Source organism: Nerophis lumbriciformis, linkage group LG14, assembly GCF_033978685.3.
Source record: "Nerophis lumbriciformis linkage group LG14, RoL_Nlum_v2.1, whole genome shotgun sequence".
NCBI lineage: Eukaryota > Metazoa > Chordata > Actinopteri > Syngnathiformes > Syngnathidae > Nerophis > Nerophis lumbriciformis.
Window position 1 is genome coordinate 39,303,224 of NC_084561.2, and position 17,012 is coordinate 39,320,235.

Genomic DNA, 17,012 nt, shown 5'->3' on the forward strand with positions numbered 1-17,012 from the left:
TTACTTTTTTTCAACATTAAGCTACCACTTACTTAACAATAGTATAATAATAACCCCCCCAATAAGCAACTATTTTGGAAAATTCTACAAACTTTTTTGTGAGCTTAGTATATTTGCCTTTATTTGTTTTATTTCCTCCACTGCTGAACTTTGATTAGAAGAATGGCGAGTGGGCATATTTTGTTTTGTAATATTGATCCCTGCAAATGATTACCAAGAAGGTAAAACAAACAAAAACCCAACAGTCCTAAGTGAGCAAATCTTTACAGGAATCTATTCTATATATTGTGACGTGTAAGGATTACTTGAATGGTGTTGTTCTATTTTGCCTAATTCCGTCGGATGGACAGAAGAAAAGACTAAACAGGGGATTATTGAGACTTTGTTGTGGATTCCACGCGCCATTAAAGGTGAGCTCTAAGTATGAGTAGGATGGGTCATATTCTCTCTTGTGCTCTGTGAGTCTGAGGCTACACACTAAAAAATGCTGAGTTATTTTGATAACCCAATTTATGAGTGTTGGGTTAAATTTTGTGGGTTATTTTTATGAAGAGCAATCCAGTTTTTGGGTTCTAAGGGTATTATTTTAACTCAATTTCTGGGTTTTCAGAACTATGAACCATTTTTGGGTTGTTTTTCAATGAGTGACGCATTTTTGGGTAGAAGGCTTTTTTTTAATTAAAAAAGTACATTTTTCTTGAAGGGAATTTTATTAAGGGTTAATCTCATTAACATTATTTACAATCACACATCGTATACCTTGAAGGTAGAAAAGTGCTATACAAGTATAACCCATTTATCATTTATTTATTTATGGACATCAAAATATACGAGCATGCTGTATAGAACTACTATGACCATACATGGCAAAAATATCACTCATATCTTGCTTTTGAGTATATTTTAATGGAATAAAAATAATTTTGATCAGTAGTTAGGAAGAAATAGGACAAACCAGCGGTCAAATGTATAATTTTTAACCAACTATTGGGTCATGGAGCGCTAAATTGCACGACCCAATAGTTGGGTTTGGAATAACCCAACATTGTTGTGGGCATAACTCAGCTTTTGTGTTTAATTATTCAACCCAATAGTTGAGTTATGAATCAACCAACATTGAGTTAGCAAAACTCAACTTTTGTGTTAAATAAATTAAACCCAAAAGTTAGGTTATGAATCAACCAACATTGAGTTAGCGTAACTCACCTTTTGGGTTAAATAATTCAACGCAAAAAAAAAAAAAATAAGTTTAGTTAAAATAACTCAAATTAGGGGTTCATCCTTTTCTGAACCAGTAGTTGGGAAGGAGTAGGACAAACCAGCAGTAAAATTTATAATTTTTAACCAACTATTGGGTCAAAAAGCGCTAAATTGTGCAACCCAATAGTTGGGTTTGGAATAACCCAACATTGGAATGGGCATAACTCAGCTTTTGTGTTAAATAAATTCAACCCAATAGTTGGGTTATGAATTAACCAACATTAAGTTAGCAAAACTAAAAACTTTTGTGTTAAATAAATTAAACCCAATCGTTGGGTTATGAATGAACCCACATTGAGTTAGCGTAACTCAACTTTTGGGTTAAATAATTAAACGCAAAAGTTGGGTTGAAAAAAATAACCCAAAATGTTGAGTTAAAATAACTAAAATTAGGGGTTCATCCTTTTCTGAACCAGTAGTTGGGAAGGAGTAGGACAAACCAGCAGTAGAATTTATAAATTTTAATGAACTATTGGGTCAAGGAGCGCTAAATTGCACAACCCAATAGTTGGGTTTGGAATAACCCAACATTGTAATGGGCGTAACTCAGCTTTTGTGTTAAATAAATTCAACCCAATAGTTGGGTTATGAATCAACCAACATTGAGTTAGCAAAACTCTACTTTTGGGTTAAATAAATTAAACCCAAAAGTTGGATTATTAATGAACCCACATTGAGTCAGTGTAACTCACCTTTTGGGTTAGATAATTCAACGCAAAAGTTGGGTTAAAAAAAAATAAAAAAAATGTTGAGTCAAAATAACTCAAATTAGGGGTTCATCCTTTTCTGAACCAGCAGTTGGGAAGGAGTAGGACAAACCAACAGTAAAATTTATAATTTTTAACCAACTATTGGGTCAAGGAACACTAAATTGCGCAACCCAATAGTTGGGTTTGGAATAACCCAACATTGGAATGGGTATAGCTCAGCTTTTGTGTTAAATAAATTCAACCCAATTGTTGGGTTATGAATCAACCAACATTGAGTTAGCAAAACTAAACTTTTGTGTTAAATAAATTAAACCCAATAGTTGGGTTATGAATGAACCCACATTGAGTTAGCGTAACTCAACTTTTGGGTTAAATAATTCAACGCAAAAGTCGGTTTGAAAAAAATAACCCAAAATGTTGAGTTAAAATGACTCAAATTAGGGATTCATCCTTTTCTGAACCAGCAGTTGGGAAGGAGTAGGACAAACCAGCAGTCAAATTTATAATTTTTAACCAACTATTGGGTCCAGGAACGCTAAATTGCGCAACCCAATACTTGGGTTTGGAATAACCCAACATTGTAATGGGCGTAACTCAGCATTTGTGTTAAATAAATTCAACCCAATAGTTGGGTTATGAATCAACCAACATTGAGCTAGCAAAACTCAACTTGTGTGTTAAATAAATTAAACCCAAAAGTTGGGTTATGAATGAACCAACATTGATTTAGCGTACCGTAACTGACCTTTAGGTTAAATAATTCAACGCAAAAGTTGGGTTATGAATCAACCAACATTGAGTTAGCGTAACTCAACTTTTGTGTTGAATAAATTCAACCCAATAGTTGGGTTATGAATCAACCAACATTGAGTTAGCAAAACTCTACTTTTGGGTTAAATAAATTAAACCCAAAAGTTGGATTATTAATGAACCCACATTGAGTCAGTGTAACTCACCTTTTGGGTTAGATAATTCAACGCAAAAGTTGGGTTAAAAAAAAATAAAAAAAATGTTGAGTCAAAATAACTCAAATTAGGGGTTCATCCTTTTCTGAACCAGCAGTTGGGAAGGAGTAGGACAAACCAACAGTAAAATTTATAATTTTTAACCAACTATTGGGTCAAGGAACACTAAATTGCGCAACCCAATAGTTGGGTTTGGAATAACCCAACATTGGAATGGGTATAGCTCAGCTTTTGTGTTAAATAAATTCAACCCAATTGTTGGGTTATGAATCAACCAACATTGAGTTAGCAAAACTAAACTTTTGTGTTAAATAAATTAAACCCAATAGTTGGGTTATGAATGAACCCACATTGAGTTAGCGTAACTCAACTTTTGGGTTAAATAATTCAACGCAAAAGTCGGTTTGAAAAAAATAACCCAAAATGTTGAGTTAAAATGACTCAAATTAGGGATTCATCCTTTTCTGAACCAGCAGTTGGGAAGGAGTAGGACAAACCAGCAGTCAAATTTATAATTTTTAACCAACTATTGGGTCCAGGAACGCTAAATTGCGCAACCCAATACTTGGGTTTGGAATAACCCAACATTGTAATGGGCGTAACTCAGCATTTGTGTTAAATAAATTCAACCCAATAGTTGGGTTATGAATCAACCAACATTGAGCTAGCAAAACTCAACTTGTGTGTTAAATAAATTAAACCCAAAAGTTGGGTTATGAATGAACCAACATTGATTTAGCGTACCGTAACTGACCTTTAGGTTAAATAATTCAACGCAAAAGTTGGGTTATGAATCAACCAACATTGAGTTAGCGTAACTCAACTTTTGTGTTGAATAAATTCAACCCAATAGTTGGGTTATGAATCAACCAACAGTGAGTTAGCAAAACTCAACTTTTGTGTTAAACAGATTCAACCCAATAGTTGGGTTATGAATCAACCAACATTGAGTTAGGGTAACTCAACATTTGTGTTAAATAAATTAAACCCAATAGTTGGGTTATGAATCAACCAACATCAAGTTAGCGTAACTCAACTTTTGGGTTAAATAAATTCAACCCAATAGTTGGGTTATGAATCAACCAACATTGAGTTAGCGTAACTCAACATTTGTGTCAAATAAATTAAACCCAATACTTGTGTTATGAATCAACCAACATTGAGTTAGCAAAACTCAACTTTTGTGTTAAATAATTCAACGCAAAAGTTGGGTTGAAAAAAATAACCCAAAATGCTGAGTTAAAATAACTCAAATTAGGGGTTTATCGTTTTCTGAACCAGCAGTTGGGAAGAAGTAGGACAAACCAGCAGTAAAATGTATAATGTTTAACCAATTATTGGGTCGAGGAGCGCTAAATTGTGCAACCCACTAGTTGGGTTTGGAATAACCCAACATTGTAATGGGCATAACTCAGCTTTTGTGTTAAATAAATTCAACCCAATAGTTGGGTTATGAATCAACCAACATTGAGTTAGCAAAACTCAACTTGTGTGTTAAATAAATTAAACCCAAAAGTTGGGTTATGAATGAACCAACATTGATTTAGCGTACCGTAACTGACCTTTAGGATAAATAATTCAACGCAAAAGTTGGGTTATGAATCAACAAACATTGAGTTAGCGTAACTCAACTTTTGTGTTGAATAAATTCAACCCAATAGTTGGGTTATGAATCAACCAACAGTGAGTTAGCAAAACTCAACTTTTGTGTTAAACAGATTCAACCCAATAGTTGGGTTATGAATCAACCAACATTGAGTTAGGGTAACTCAACTTTTGGGTTAAATAAATTCAACCCAATAGTTAGGTTATGAATCACCCAACATTGAGTTAGCATAACTCAACTTTTGTGTTGAATAAATTCAACCCAATACTTGGGTTATGAATCAACCAACATCAAGTTAGCGTCACTCAAATTTTGGGTTAAATAAATTCAACCCAATAGTTGGGTTATGAATCAACCAACATTGAGTTAGCATAACTCAGCTTTTGTGTTAAATAAATTCAACCCATTAAATGGGTTATGAATCGACCAACATTGAGTTAGCAAAACTCTACTTTTGGGTTAAATAAATTAAACCCAAAAGTTGGATTATTAATGAACCCACATTGAGTCAGTGTAACTCACCTTTTGGGTTAGATAATTCAACGCAAAAGTTGGGTTAAAAAAAAATAAAAAAAATGTTGAGTCAAAATAACTCAAATTAGGGGTTCATCCTTTTCTGAACCAGCAGTTGGGAAGGAGTAGGACAAACCAACAGTAAAATTTATAATTTTTAACCAACTATTGGGTCAAGGAACACTAAATTGTGCAACCCAATAGTTGGGTTTGGAATAACCCAACATTGTAGTGGGCATAACTCAGCTTTTGTGTTAAATAAATTCAACCCAATTGTTGGGTTATAAATCAACCAACATTGAGTTAGCATTACTCAACTTTTGTGTTAAATAAATTCAACCCAATAGTTGGGTTATGACTCAACCGACATTGCGTTAGCGTAACTCAGCTTTTGTGTTAAATAAATTCAACCCAATAGTTGGGTTATGAATCAACCAACATTGAGTTAGCATAACTCAACTTTTGGGTTAAATAATTCAACGCAAAACTTGGTTCGAAAAAAATAACCCAAAATGTTGAGTTAAAATGACTGAAATTAGGGGTTCATCCTTTTCTGAACCAGTAGTTGGGAAGAAGTAGGACAAACCAGCAGTAAAATTTATAATTTTTAACCAACTATTGGGTCAAGGAGCGCTAAATTTTGCGTTCCAATAGTTGGGTTGGAAATAACCCAACATTGTAGTGGGCATAACTCAGCTTTTGTGTTAAATCAATTCAACCCAATAGTTGGGTTATGAATCAACCAACATTGAGTTAGCAAAACTCAACTTTTGTGTTGAATAAATTAAACCCAAAAGTTGGGTTATGAATGAACCCACATTGAGTTAGCGTAACTCAACTTTTGGGTTAAATATGTCAACGCAAAAGTTGGGTTGAAAAAAATAACCCAAAATTTTGAGTTAAAATGACTCAAATTAGGGGTTCATCATTTTCTGAACCAGCAGTTGGGAAGGAGTAGGACAAACCAGCAGTAGAATTTATAATTTTTAACGAACTATTGGGTTAAGGAGTGCTAAATTGTGCAACCCAATAGTTGGGTTTGGAATAACCCAACATTGTAATGGGCGTAACTCAACTTTTGTGTTAAATAAATTCAACCCAATAGTTGGGTTATGAATCAACCAACATTGAGTTAGCAAAACTCAACTTTTGTGTTGAATAAATTAAACCCAAAAGTTGGGTTATGAATGAACCCACATTGAGTTAGAGTAACTCAACTTTTGGGATAAATAATTCAACGCAAAAGTTGGTTTGAAAAAAATAACCCAAAATGTTGAGTTAAAATGACTCAAATTAGGGATTGATCATTTTCTGAACCAGCAGTCGGGTTTCAATTGGGTTAATTTTTAACCCAACATTTTTGAGTGTGTACCCGGGCCTGGCGTCAATCATTGAGAAACACTTTTTGTTTAAGTTGTGTTTGCTGTTTCAGAGGAACGGAAAATGAACACAATAACTCAAAGCTGTATTCTATTATTATGGATGCATACGCTGAGCTTCATTAAATGTCAAGGTAAGACCCAAAAAAAAAAAATGTGTTATTTGCATTGCATTCCATTTCAATTTGACTAATTATTGGACTTCCCCCCCCCCCCCCACACACAGAATGTACTCGTGAAGATTTTATCAAGGGTCCCATGTTTGACTCTAATTTCGATACAACAAGTTTGGAAGCCACTTACCAAAATCAGCAGCAGGTGAGAGTCACCTGTGCTGTTGGCCACAGTGGATTCTTCAAACTCATCTGCAATAATGGACAATGGGAGTCTCGTGGTACTAAATGCCAGCGTAAGTCAGCACCTACATTGCTCTAATTGTCTTTCTGCCTTCAAACATGAAAAAAGACAAAGTGCATGTTGTGTTATGTCATGAACACAATATTTATGTGTGGAATATGCCTCCAATTTATCATTATGTGAGATGACGATGTATGTATTTTCTCTTCATTAAAAACCCTTGTGTGGTGTTCAGGTCTGTGGGACCCGTTTTTATTTTTTATATTGTGGCTTTTAATGCCTCACAATCAACACTTTTATGTTAAAATACTGAACAGATGTTTATTGGGATAAGGTAAACATCTGTTTAGTATTTTAACATAAAGTTTTTGTTAGACATTAAAAGCCAAAAAATAAAAAATGAAAATGTTTTGGAAATTCCTATTGAAATTAATGGGACATTTTTCAAACTTCCACAATTCCCACATTCTTCAACCCATTTAAACCATTCCACCTTTGACACATTCCACCATTCTGGAAATTCAAACTACTCTTGCTTCCAAGTTCAAAGAAATTCCCGGTTTTCCCGAAATTTCAGGAAGTCCGCGATACAATTTCTCAATTCGACATGTTACTACTTTCAACATTTCTCGACCGATTTGGAAAATTTCAACACCAACCATTTCAACTCATTCAGACCATTCAAAGTTTTGTACCATTTTCAAAAAAATTCCCGCTTTTCCTGAAATTTTCAAATGTTTTGGAAATTCCCATCGAAATTAATGGGACATTTTTCAAACTTCCACAATTCCCACATTCTTCAACCCATTTAAACCATTCCACCTTTGACACATTGCACCATTCTGGAAATTCAAACTACCTTTTTTTCCAAGTTCAAAAAATTCCCAGTTTTCCCGAAATTTCAGTAAGTCCGTGATACAATTTCTCAATTCGACATGTTACTACTTCAACATTTCTCGACCGATTTGGAAAATTTCAACACCAACCATTTCAACTCATTCAGACCATTCAAAGTTTTGTACCATTTTCAAAAAAATTCCCGCTTTTCCCGAAATGTTCAAATGTTTTGGAAATTCCCATCGAAATTAATGGGACATTTTTCAAACTTCCACAATTCCCACATTCTTCAACCCATTTAAACCATTCCACCTTTGACACATTGCACCATTCTGGAAATTCAAACTACCTTTTTTTCCAAGTTAAAAAAAATTCCCAGTTTTCCCGAAATTCCAGGAAGTCCGTGATACAATTTCTCAATTCGACATGTTACTACTTTCAACATTTCTCGACCGATTTGGAAAATTTCAACACCAACCATTTCAACTCATTCAGACCATTCAAAGTTTTGTACCATTTTCAAAAAATTCCCCACTTTTCCCGAAATTCCCAAATGTTTTGGAAATTCCCATCGAAATGAATGGGACATCCTTCAAACTTCCACAATTCCCACATTCTTCAACCCATTTAAACCATTCCACCTTTGACACATTGCACCATTCTGGAAATTCAAACTAACTTTTTTTCCAAGTTCAAAAAATTCCCAGTTTTCCCAAAATTCCAGGAAGTCCGTGATACAATTTCTCAATTCAATATGTTACTACTTTCAACATTTCTCGACCGATTTGGAAAATTTCAACACCAACCATTTCAACTCATTCAGACCATTCAAAGTTTTGTACCATTTTCCAAAAAAATCCCACTTTTCCCGAAATTCCCAAATGTTTTGGAAATTCCCATCGAAATTAATGGGACATCTTTCAAACTTCCACAATTCCCACATTCTTCAACCCATTTAAACCATTCCACTTTGGACACATTCCACCATTCTGGAAATTCAAACTACTCTTGCTTCCAAGTTCAAAGAAATTCCCGGTTTTCTTGAAATTCTAGGAATTCCATCACAAAATTTCTCAATTCGACATGTTCCTACTTCAACATTTCTCGACCGATTTGGAAAATTTCAACACCAACCATTTTAACTCATTCCGACCATTCAAAGTTTTTTAACATTTTCAAAAAAATTCCCGCTTTTCCCAGTTCCCAAATGTTTTGGAAATTCCCATCGAAATTAATGGGACATCCTTCAAACTTCCACAATTCCCACATTCTTCAACCCATTCAAACCATTCCACCTTTGACACATTCCACCATTCTGGAAATTCAAACTACCCTTTTTCCAAGTGAAATATTTTTTCCCGGTTTTCCCGAAATTCTGTGATACAATTTCTCAAATCAACATGTACTTCAACATTTATCGACCGATTTGGAACATTTCAACACCAACCATTTCAACTCATTCAGACCATTCCAAGTTTTGTACCACAATTCCCACATTCTTCAACCCATTCCAAATCATTCCACATTTGACACATTCCACCCTTCTGGAAATTCAAAATACCCTTTTTCCCAAGTTCAAAAAAATTCCCGGTTTTCCTGAAATTCCAGGAATTCCGTGATACAATTTCTAAATCAACATGTGACTACTTCAACATTTCTCGACCGATTTGGAAAATGTCAACACCAACCATTTTAACTCATTCCGACCATTCAAAGTTTTTTAACATTTTCAAAAAAATTCCCGCTTTTCCCAGTTCCCAAATGTTTTGGAAATTCCCATCGAAATTAATGGGACATCCTTCAAACTTCCACAATTCCCACATTCTTCAACCCATTCAAACCATTCCACCTTTGACACATTCCACCATTCTGGAAATTCAAACTACCCTTTTTCCAAGTGAAATATTTTTTCCCGGTTTTCCCGAAATTCTGTGATACAATTTCTCAAATCAACATGTACTTCAACATTTATCGACCGATTTGGAACATTTCAACACCAACCATTTCAACTCATTCAGACCATTCCAAGTTTTGTACCACAATTCCCACATTCTTCAACCCATTCCACCTTTGACACATTCTACCCGTCTGGAAATTCAAAATACCCTTTTTCCCAAGTTCAAAAAAATTCCCGCTTTTCCCAGTTCCCAAATGTTTTGTAAATTCCCATCAATATTATTGGGACATCCTTCAAACTTCCACAATTCCCAAATTCTTCAACCCATTCAAACCATTCCACCTTTGACACATTCCACCATTCTGAAAATTCAAACTACCCTTTTTCCAAGTGAAAACTTTTTTCCCGGTTTTCCCGAAATTCCGTGATACAATTTTTCAATTCAACATGTACTTCAACATTTCTCGACCGATTTGGAACATTTCAACACCAACCATTTCAACTCATTCAGACCATTCCAAGTTTTGTACCACAATTCCCACATTCTCCAACCCATTCCAAACCATTTCACCTTTGACACATTCCACCCTTCTGGAAATTCAAAATACCCTTTTTCCCAAGTTTAAAAAAAATCACGGTTTTCCCGAAATTCCAGGAATTCTGTGATACAATTTCTAAATCAACATGTGACTACTTCAACATTTCTCGACCGATTTGGAAAATGTCAACTCCAACCATTTCAACTCATTTGGACCATTCAAAGTTTTGTACCCTTTTCAAAAAAATTCCCGCTTTTCCCAAATGTTTTGGAAATTCCCATCGAAATTAATTCAAACCATTGCACCTTTGACACATTCCACCATTCTGGAAATTCAAACTACCCTTTTTTCCAAGTGCAAAAAAAATTCCCGGTTTTCCCGAAATTCCCTAATACCATTTACTACTTCAACATTTATTGCCCGATTTAAACAATTCTAACACCAACCAATTCATCATTTCACTTCAACTTCAGCGTTGGAGCATTCACACGTAATTCCTTCCGGAATTACCTCTTCTAGTTGTATGATAGGCCACTAGGCCACCTACTCAGTGGCCTAGTGGTTAGAGTGTCCGCCCTGAGATCGGTAGGTTGTGGGTTCAAACCCCGGCCGAGTCATACCAAAGACTATAAAAATGGGACCCATTACCTCCCTGCTTGGCACTCAGTATCAAGGGTTGGAATTGGGGGTTAAATCACCAAAAATGATTCCCGGGCGTGGCCACCGCTGCTGCCCACTGCTCCCCTCACCTCCCAGGGGGTGATCAAGGGTGATGGGTTAAATGCAGAGAATCATTTCGCCACACCTAGTGTGTGTGTGACAATCATTGGTACTTTAACTTTAACTTTAACTTTTATGATGAGTTCCATTACGTCTCACCTGCTCTCTCTCTTTAAGCACGGCCATGTGGTCACCCCGGTGAGGCCCAGTTTGCGGATTTTCATCTGGAGCAAGGCAATGATTTCGTCTTTGGCTCACAAGTCAAGTACACCTGCCACAAAGGGTAAAAAAAAAAAAAAAGCATCATCAATATTTCAGTTCATTGAATTTAAATATTTAAGGGGTCTTTTTTATTCAACCCACAAGACAGTGTATAGAACACACACAGCATTCTAGTCCCATAGGTGAAACTCAGGCATTTTCTGCGTTATTCGTGTTCCAGTTACCAAATGGTCAGCCGCATCAACTACCGACGTTGCATGTTGGAAGGATGGAGTGGTATTCTTCCAGTCTGTGAAGGTAAATGCCACAATATAGTGGATTTTAGTTATGTGGTTGCTGTTGTCTCATTTGCCACTGGGATAACCCCTCTGTGTTCTGCCAGTGATCCACTGCCCAGCGATCAATGTGGAAGACAGCGTTGAGGTGATTGGGGACGCGGAAGATGCCAACTTTGGCAATGTGCTTCAATTTAGCTGCAAGAAAAGCAATGAAATCTTGATCGGGTCTTCAGAGATGTCCTGCAATGAGAATGGAGAATGGAGCAGCACTCCTCCAAAATGTGAAGGTATGTAACAGTACAGTGACGTGCGGTGAGGTTGATGGTTGGAGAGGCACTGACTTCATCACAGTCAGATTTACAAACATATGAACCCTAAAGAGTATCTTATTCACCATTTGATTGGCAGCAGTTAACGGGTTATGTTTAAAAGCTCATACCACCATTCTTCCCTGCTTGGCACTCAGCATCAAGGCTTGGAATTGGGGGTTATTAAATCACCAAAAATTATTCCCGGGCGCGGCGCCGCTGCTGCCCACTGCTCCCCTCACCTCCCAGGGGGTGATCAAGGGGATGGGTCAAATGCAGAGGACACATTTCATTACACCTAGTGTGTGTGTGACAATCATTGCTACTTTAACTTAACTTTAACTTTACACGTACAAACTGTAGCACACAAAAAAGCACATTTAATTAAAAAAACGTTATTATGGTCTTACCTTTACTTATAAAATAAATCCATGAGCCTCTATTGTGCTGGATTAATGCAATCCCTGACGAGAGTGTTATATCAACTAAAGCCCTCACTTCAACTTTCCACGTGCAAGATTGAATCTATTTAAAAAAGTGTAACCGAGGGTTTATAAATGTCGCCTATACTGTATGAAACTACAAAATAACAAACACGGAGGCTCCAGTTTACACGAGGACCACTTTATTTACCTTCTTTCAAAAACTTCCGCTCCACTCTAACGTGTCGTCACTTCCGCTCTTAGCGCCTTCAAAATAAGAGCTCAAGGCATATACTGTATAACAGCGCATAACAGGAACTTAACATCACAAAGAGGAAAGCCCATAAAAATAGGTTACAAAAGTTATTTAATAAGAAGCCAAAAAGTGCAAAAACAATAATGTTCGTGTTGGAGGAGTTGTGAATTAGGTACACCTGCGGTGTACCTAATGTTGTGGCCCTGCAGTCATTCACAACTCCTCCAACACGAACATTATTGTTTTTGCACTTTTTGGCTTCTTATGAAATAACTTTTTTAAATAGATTCAATCTTGCACGTGGAAAGTTTAAGTGTGGGCTTTAGTTGATATAACACTCCCATCAGGGATTGCCGTGCATTCTACGGCGGGGGTGCAGGAGGCGAGCCTCAGCCAGTGCGTCTTTTGCAGCCGCCATTTTATGATCGCTCAGCACAAGAAATACTTTACACACATACAGTTGTTGACAAAATACACTGTACATTATATACCTCAGCTAACTAAACTATGAAAATGTATAATATAGTTCTTATAGCAATACGGTCTCACTGCACAGCAGACCAGCAGTTAGCCGAGTCCGCAATCCATGTTGAGGCACAACTAAGTGACGTGCCTCAACTGGCTGCTGTTCACCGCACCGTCTCTTCTCAGTATTTGAATGGCAAATGTGAAAATTCAGCGATTTTAAATAAAAATAATCTAAAACGGGTGAAGTTAAATGGAAAATAACTTTATAGTATAATCACTGGATACATATAACAATTTAATAAAAAAAAAATATTTTTAAATTTTTTTTCTTTCCATGATGGCAGGTGAGGCCCCGCCTCACCTGCCTCTAGTGACTGCACGTCACTGTAACAGTAGCTGTTCTGCGTTGTGTCTATGTTTTGAGGCCCACACAGGAGTTGAGTCATGGAGGATTTATTCACCTTTTTCTGATAGAAACAAAAAGAACAGGGCGTCACACACAGTCCACAGTACACAGGATTTCTCTCCACAGCTCCGAGCGTCAGTGCTCACTCTCGCTCATTATTCAAGTACCGTATTTTTCGCAGTATAAGTCGCTCCGGAGTATAAGTCGCACCGGCCGAAAATGCATAATAAAGAAGGGAAAAAACATATATAAGTCTTATTTTGGGGGGAAATTGATTTGATAAAAGCCAACACCATGAATAGACATTTGAAAGGCAATTTAAAATAAATAAAGAATAGTGAACAACAGGCTGAATAAGTGTACGTTATATGAGGCATAAATAACCAACTGGTATGTTAACGTAACATATTATGGTAAGAGTCATTCAAATAACTATAACATATAGAACATGCTATACGTTTACCAAACAATCTGTCACTCCTAATCGCAAAATCAGATGAAATCTTCTTCCTCGGTGTCGCTTCTAAACAACTCTGCCAACTCCAAAGGTATGCGCCGCTTCCTCTTGACATTTTCTGCTGCATATTTCACTACGTCCAGCTTGTAATCTGCAGTATATGATTTCCTTTTCGGTGCCATTTTTGTTCAGCCCTTCTCAGTTTTTATAAGTTACCGCCAATGTTGAAATGATCCATTTTTATAGCTACGGACGTAGTAGCAGGTAGCATCCCATGACCCACAATGCACTTCTGCCATGACCCGCCCCCACCAAATTTTTATTGGTTGAAGTGTGTGTGACGATTGCTGACATTCGCCTCATCTCTTACGGGAATGAGATAAATAATATTATTTCATATTTCACGGTATTGTGTTAATAATTTCACACATAAGTCGCTCCGGAGTATAAATCGCACCCCCGTCCAAACTATGAAAAAAACTGCGATTTATAATCCGAAAAATACGGTATTTATGCTTACATGTGGAAATAATAATAATAATAATAAATAAATAATAATAATAAAAGGTAAATAAAGCATAAAATAGTCTCAAATAAATTAATTAAATAAAAAACAGCATATAAAATACATACATCAGCAAATAACACAAATATATATTAAGAAAAAGGATCTTTAATATGTGCAGCAATTTACCTCATTTTTCCCACTCACATCAACTCATTTTATATTTTTCTACAATAAACTACCGTATTTTTCGGAGTATAAGTCGCTCCGGAGTATAAGTCGCACCGCCCGAAAATGCATAATAAAGAAGGAAAAAAACATATATAAGTCTTATTTTGGGGGGAAATTGATTTGATAAAAGCCAACACCATGAATAGACATTTGAAAGGCAATTTAAAATAAACAAAGAATAGTAAACAACAGGCTGAATAAGTGTACGTTATATGAGGCATAAATAACCAACTGAGAACGTGCCTGGTATGTTAACGTAACATATTATGGTAAGAGTCATTCAAATAACTATAACTTATAGAACATGCTATACGTTTACCAAACAATCTGTCACTCCTAATCGCTAAATCCCATGAAATCTTATACGTCTAGTCTCTTACGTGAATGAGATAAATAATATTATTTGATATTTTACACTAATGTGTTAATAATTTCACACATAAGTCGCTCCTGAGTATAAATCGCACCCCCGTCCAAACTATGAAAAAAAATGCGATTTATAATCCAAAAAATACGGTATTTATGCTTACATGTGGAAATAATAATAATAATAAATAAATACAAAATAATAATAATAAAAGGTAAATAAAGCATAAAATAGTCTCAAATAAATTAGTTAAATAAAAAAACTGTATATAAAATACATACATCAGCAAATAACAAAAATATATATTAAGAAAAAGGATCTTTAATATGTGCAGCAATTTACCTCATTTTTCCCCACTCACATCAACTCATTTTATATTTTTCTACAATAAACTACCGTATTTTTCGGAGTATAAGTCGCTCCGGAGTATAAGTCGCACCGGCCAAAAATGCATAATAAAGAAAGAAAAAAACATATATAAGTCTTATTTTGGGGGGAAATTGATTTGATAAAAGCCAACACCAAGAATAGACATTTGAAAGGCAATTTAAAATAAATAAAGAATAGTGAACAACAGGCTGAATAAGTGTACGTTATATGAGGCATAAATAACCAACTGAGAATGTGCCTGGTATGTTAACGTAACATATTATGGTAAAAGTCATTCAAATAACTATAACATATAGAACATGCTATACGTTTACCAAACAATCTGTCACTCCTAATCGCTAAATCCCATGAAATCTTATACGTCTAGTCTCTTACGTGAATGAGCTAAATAATATTATTTCATATTTTACGGTAATGTGTTAATAATTTCACACATAAGTCGCTCCGGAGTATAAATCGCACCCCCGTCCAAACTATGAAAAAAACTGCGATTTATAATCCGAAAAATACGGTATTTATGCTTACATGTGGAAATAATAATAATAATAATAAATAAATAATAATAATAAAAGGTAAATAAAGCATAAAATAGTCTCAAATAAATTAATTAAATTAAAAAAAAACTGTATATAAAATACATACATCAGCAAATAACAAAAATATATATTAAGAAAAAGGATCTTTAATATGTGCATCAATTTACCTCATTTTTCCCACTCACATCAACTCATTTTATATTTTTCTACAATAAACTACCGTATTTTTCGGAGTATAAGTCGCTCCGGAGTATAAGTCGCACCGGCCGAAAATGCATAATAAAGAAGGAAAAAAACATATATAAGTCTTATTTTGGGGGGAAATTGATTTGATAAAAGCCAACACCAAGAATAGACATTTGAAAGGCAATTTAAAATAAATAAAGAATAGTGAACAACAGGCTGAATAAGTGTACGTTATATGAGGCATAAATAACCAACTGAGAACGTGCCTGGTATGTTAACGTAACATATTATGGTAAGAGTCATTCAAATAACTATAACATATAGAACATGCTATACGTTTACCAAACAATCTGTCACTCCTAATCGCTAAATCCCATGAAATCTTATACGTCTAGTCTCTTACGTGAATGAGCTAAATAATATTATTTCATATTTTACGGTAATGTGTTAATAATTTCACACATAAGTCGCTCCGGAGTATAAATCGCACCCCCGTCCAAACTATGAAAAAAACTGCGATTTATAATCCGAAAAATACGGTATTTATGCTTACATGTGGAAATAATAATAATAATAATAAATAAATAATAATAATAAAAGGTAAATAAAGCATAAAATAGTCTCAAATAAATTAATTAAATTAAAAAAAAACTGTATATAAAATACATACATCAGCAAATAACAAAAATATATATTAAGAAAAAGGATCTTTAATATGTGCATCAATTTACCTCATTTTTCCCACTCACATCAACTCATTTTATATTTTTCTACAATAAACTACCGTATTTTTCGGAGTATAAGTCGCTCCGGAGTATAAGTCGCTCCAGTGTATAAGTCGCAATAAAGAAGGAAAAAAACATATATAAGTCTTATTTTGGGGGGAAATTGATTTGATAAAAGCCAACACCAAGAATAGACATTTGAAAGGCAATTTAAAATAAATAAAGAATAGTGAACAACAGGCTGAATAAGTGTACGTTATATGAGGCATAAATAACCAACTGAGAACGTGCCTGGTATGTTAACGTAACATATTATGGTAAGAGTCATTCAAATAACTATAACATACAGAACATGCTATACGTTTACCAAACAATCTGTCACTCCTAATCGCTAAATCCCATGAAATCTTATACGTCTAGTCTCTTACGTGAATGAGCTAAATAATATTATTTGATATTTTACGGTAATGTG

The 17,012-nt window shown here is 35.1% G+C and overlaps 1 protein-coding gene across 2 annotated transcripts in view; it reads left to right on the plus strand.

The window, feature by feature from the left end:
• The first annotated feature begins 228 nt into the window (after nt 1-228).
• LOC133616373 (complement factor H-like) overlaps nt 229-17,012 on the plus strand; it is a 92,509-nt gene continuing 75,725 nt past the window's right edge. For both annotated transcript variants that reach the window (XM_072914708.1, XM_072914709.1), the window contains exons 1-6: nt 229-410; nt 6,487-6,567; nt 6,660-6,842; nt 10,961-11,066; nt 11,226-11,302; nt 11,388-11,570. In XM_072914708.1, coding sequence (XP_072770809.1) covers nt 6,498-6,567; nt 6,660-6,842; nt 10,961-11,066; nt 11,226-11,302; nt 11,388-11,570 — 619 coding nt within the window. In that variant the 5' untranslated portion in view covers nt 229-410; nt 6,487-6,497. The remainder of the gene's footprint in view (nt 411-6,486; nt 6,568-6,659; nt 6,843-10,960; nt 11,067-11,225; nt 11,303-11,387; nt 11,571-17,012) is intronic.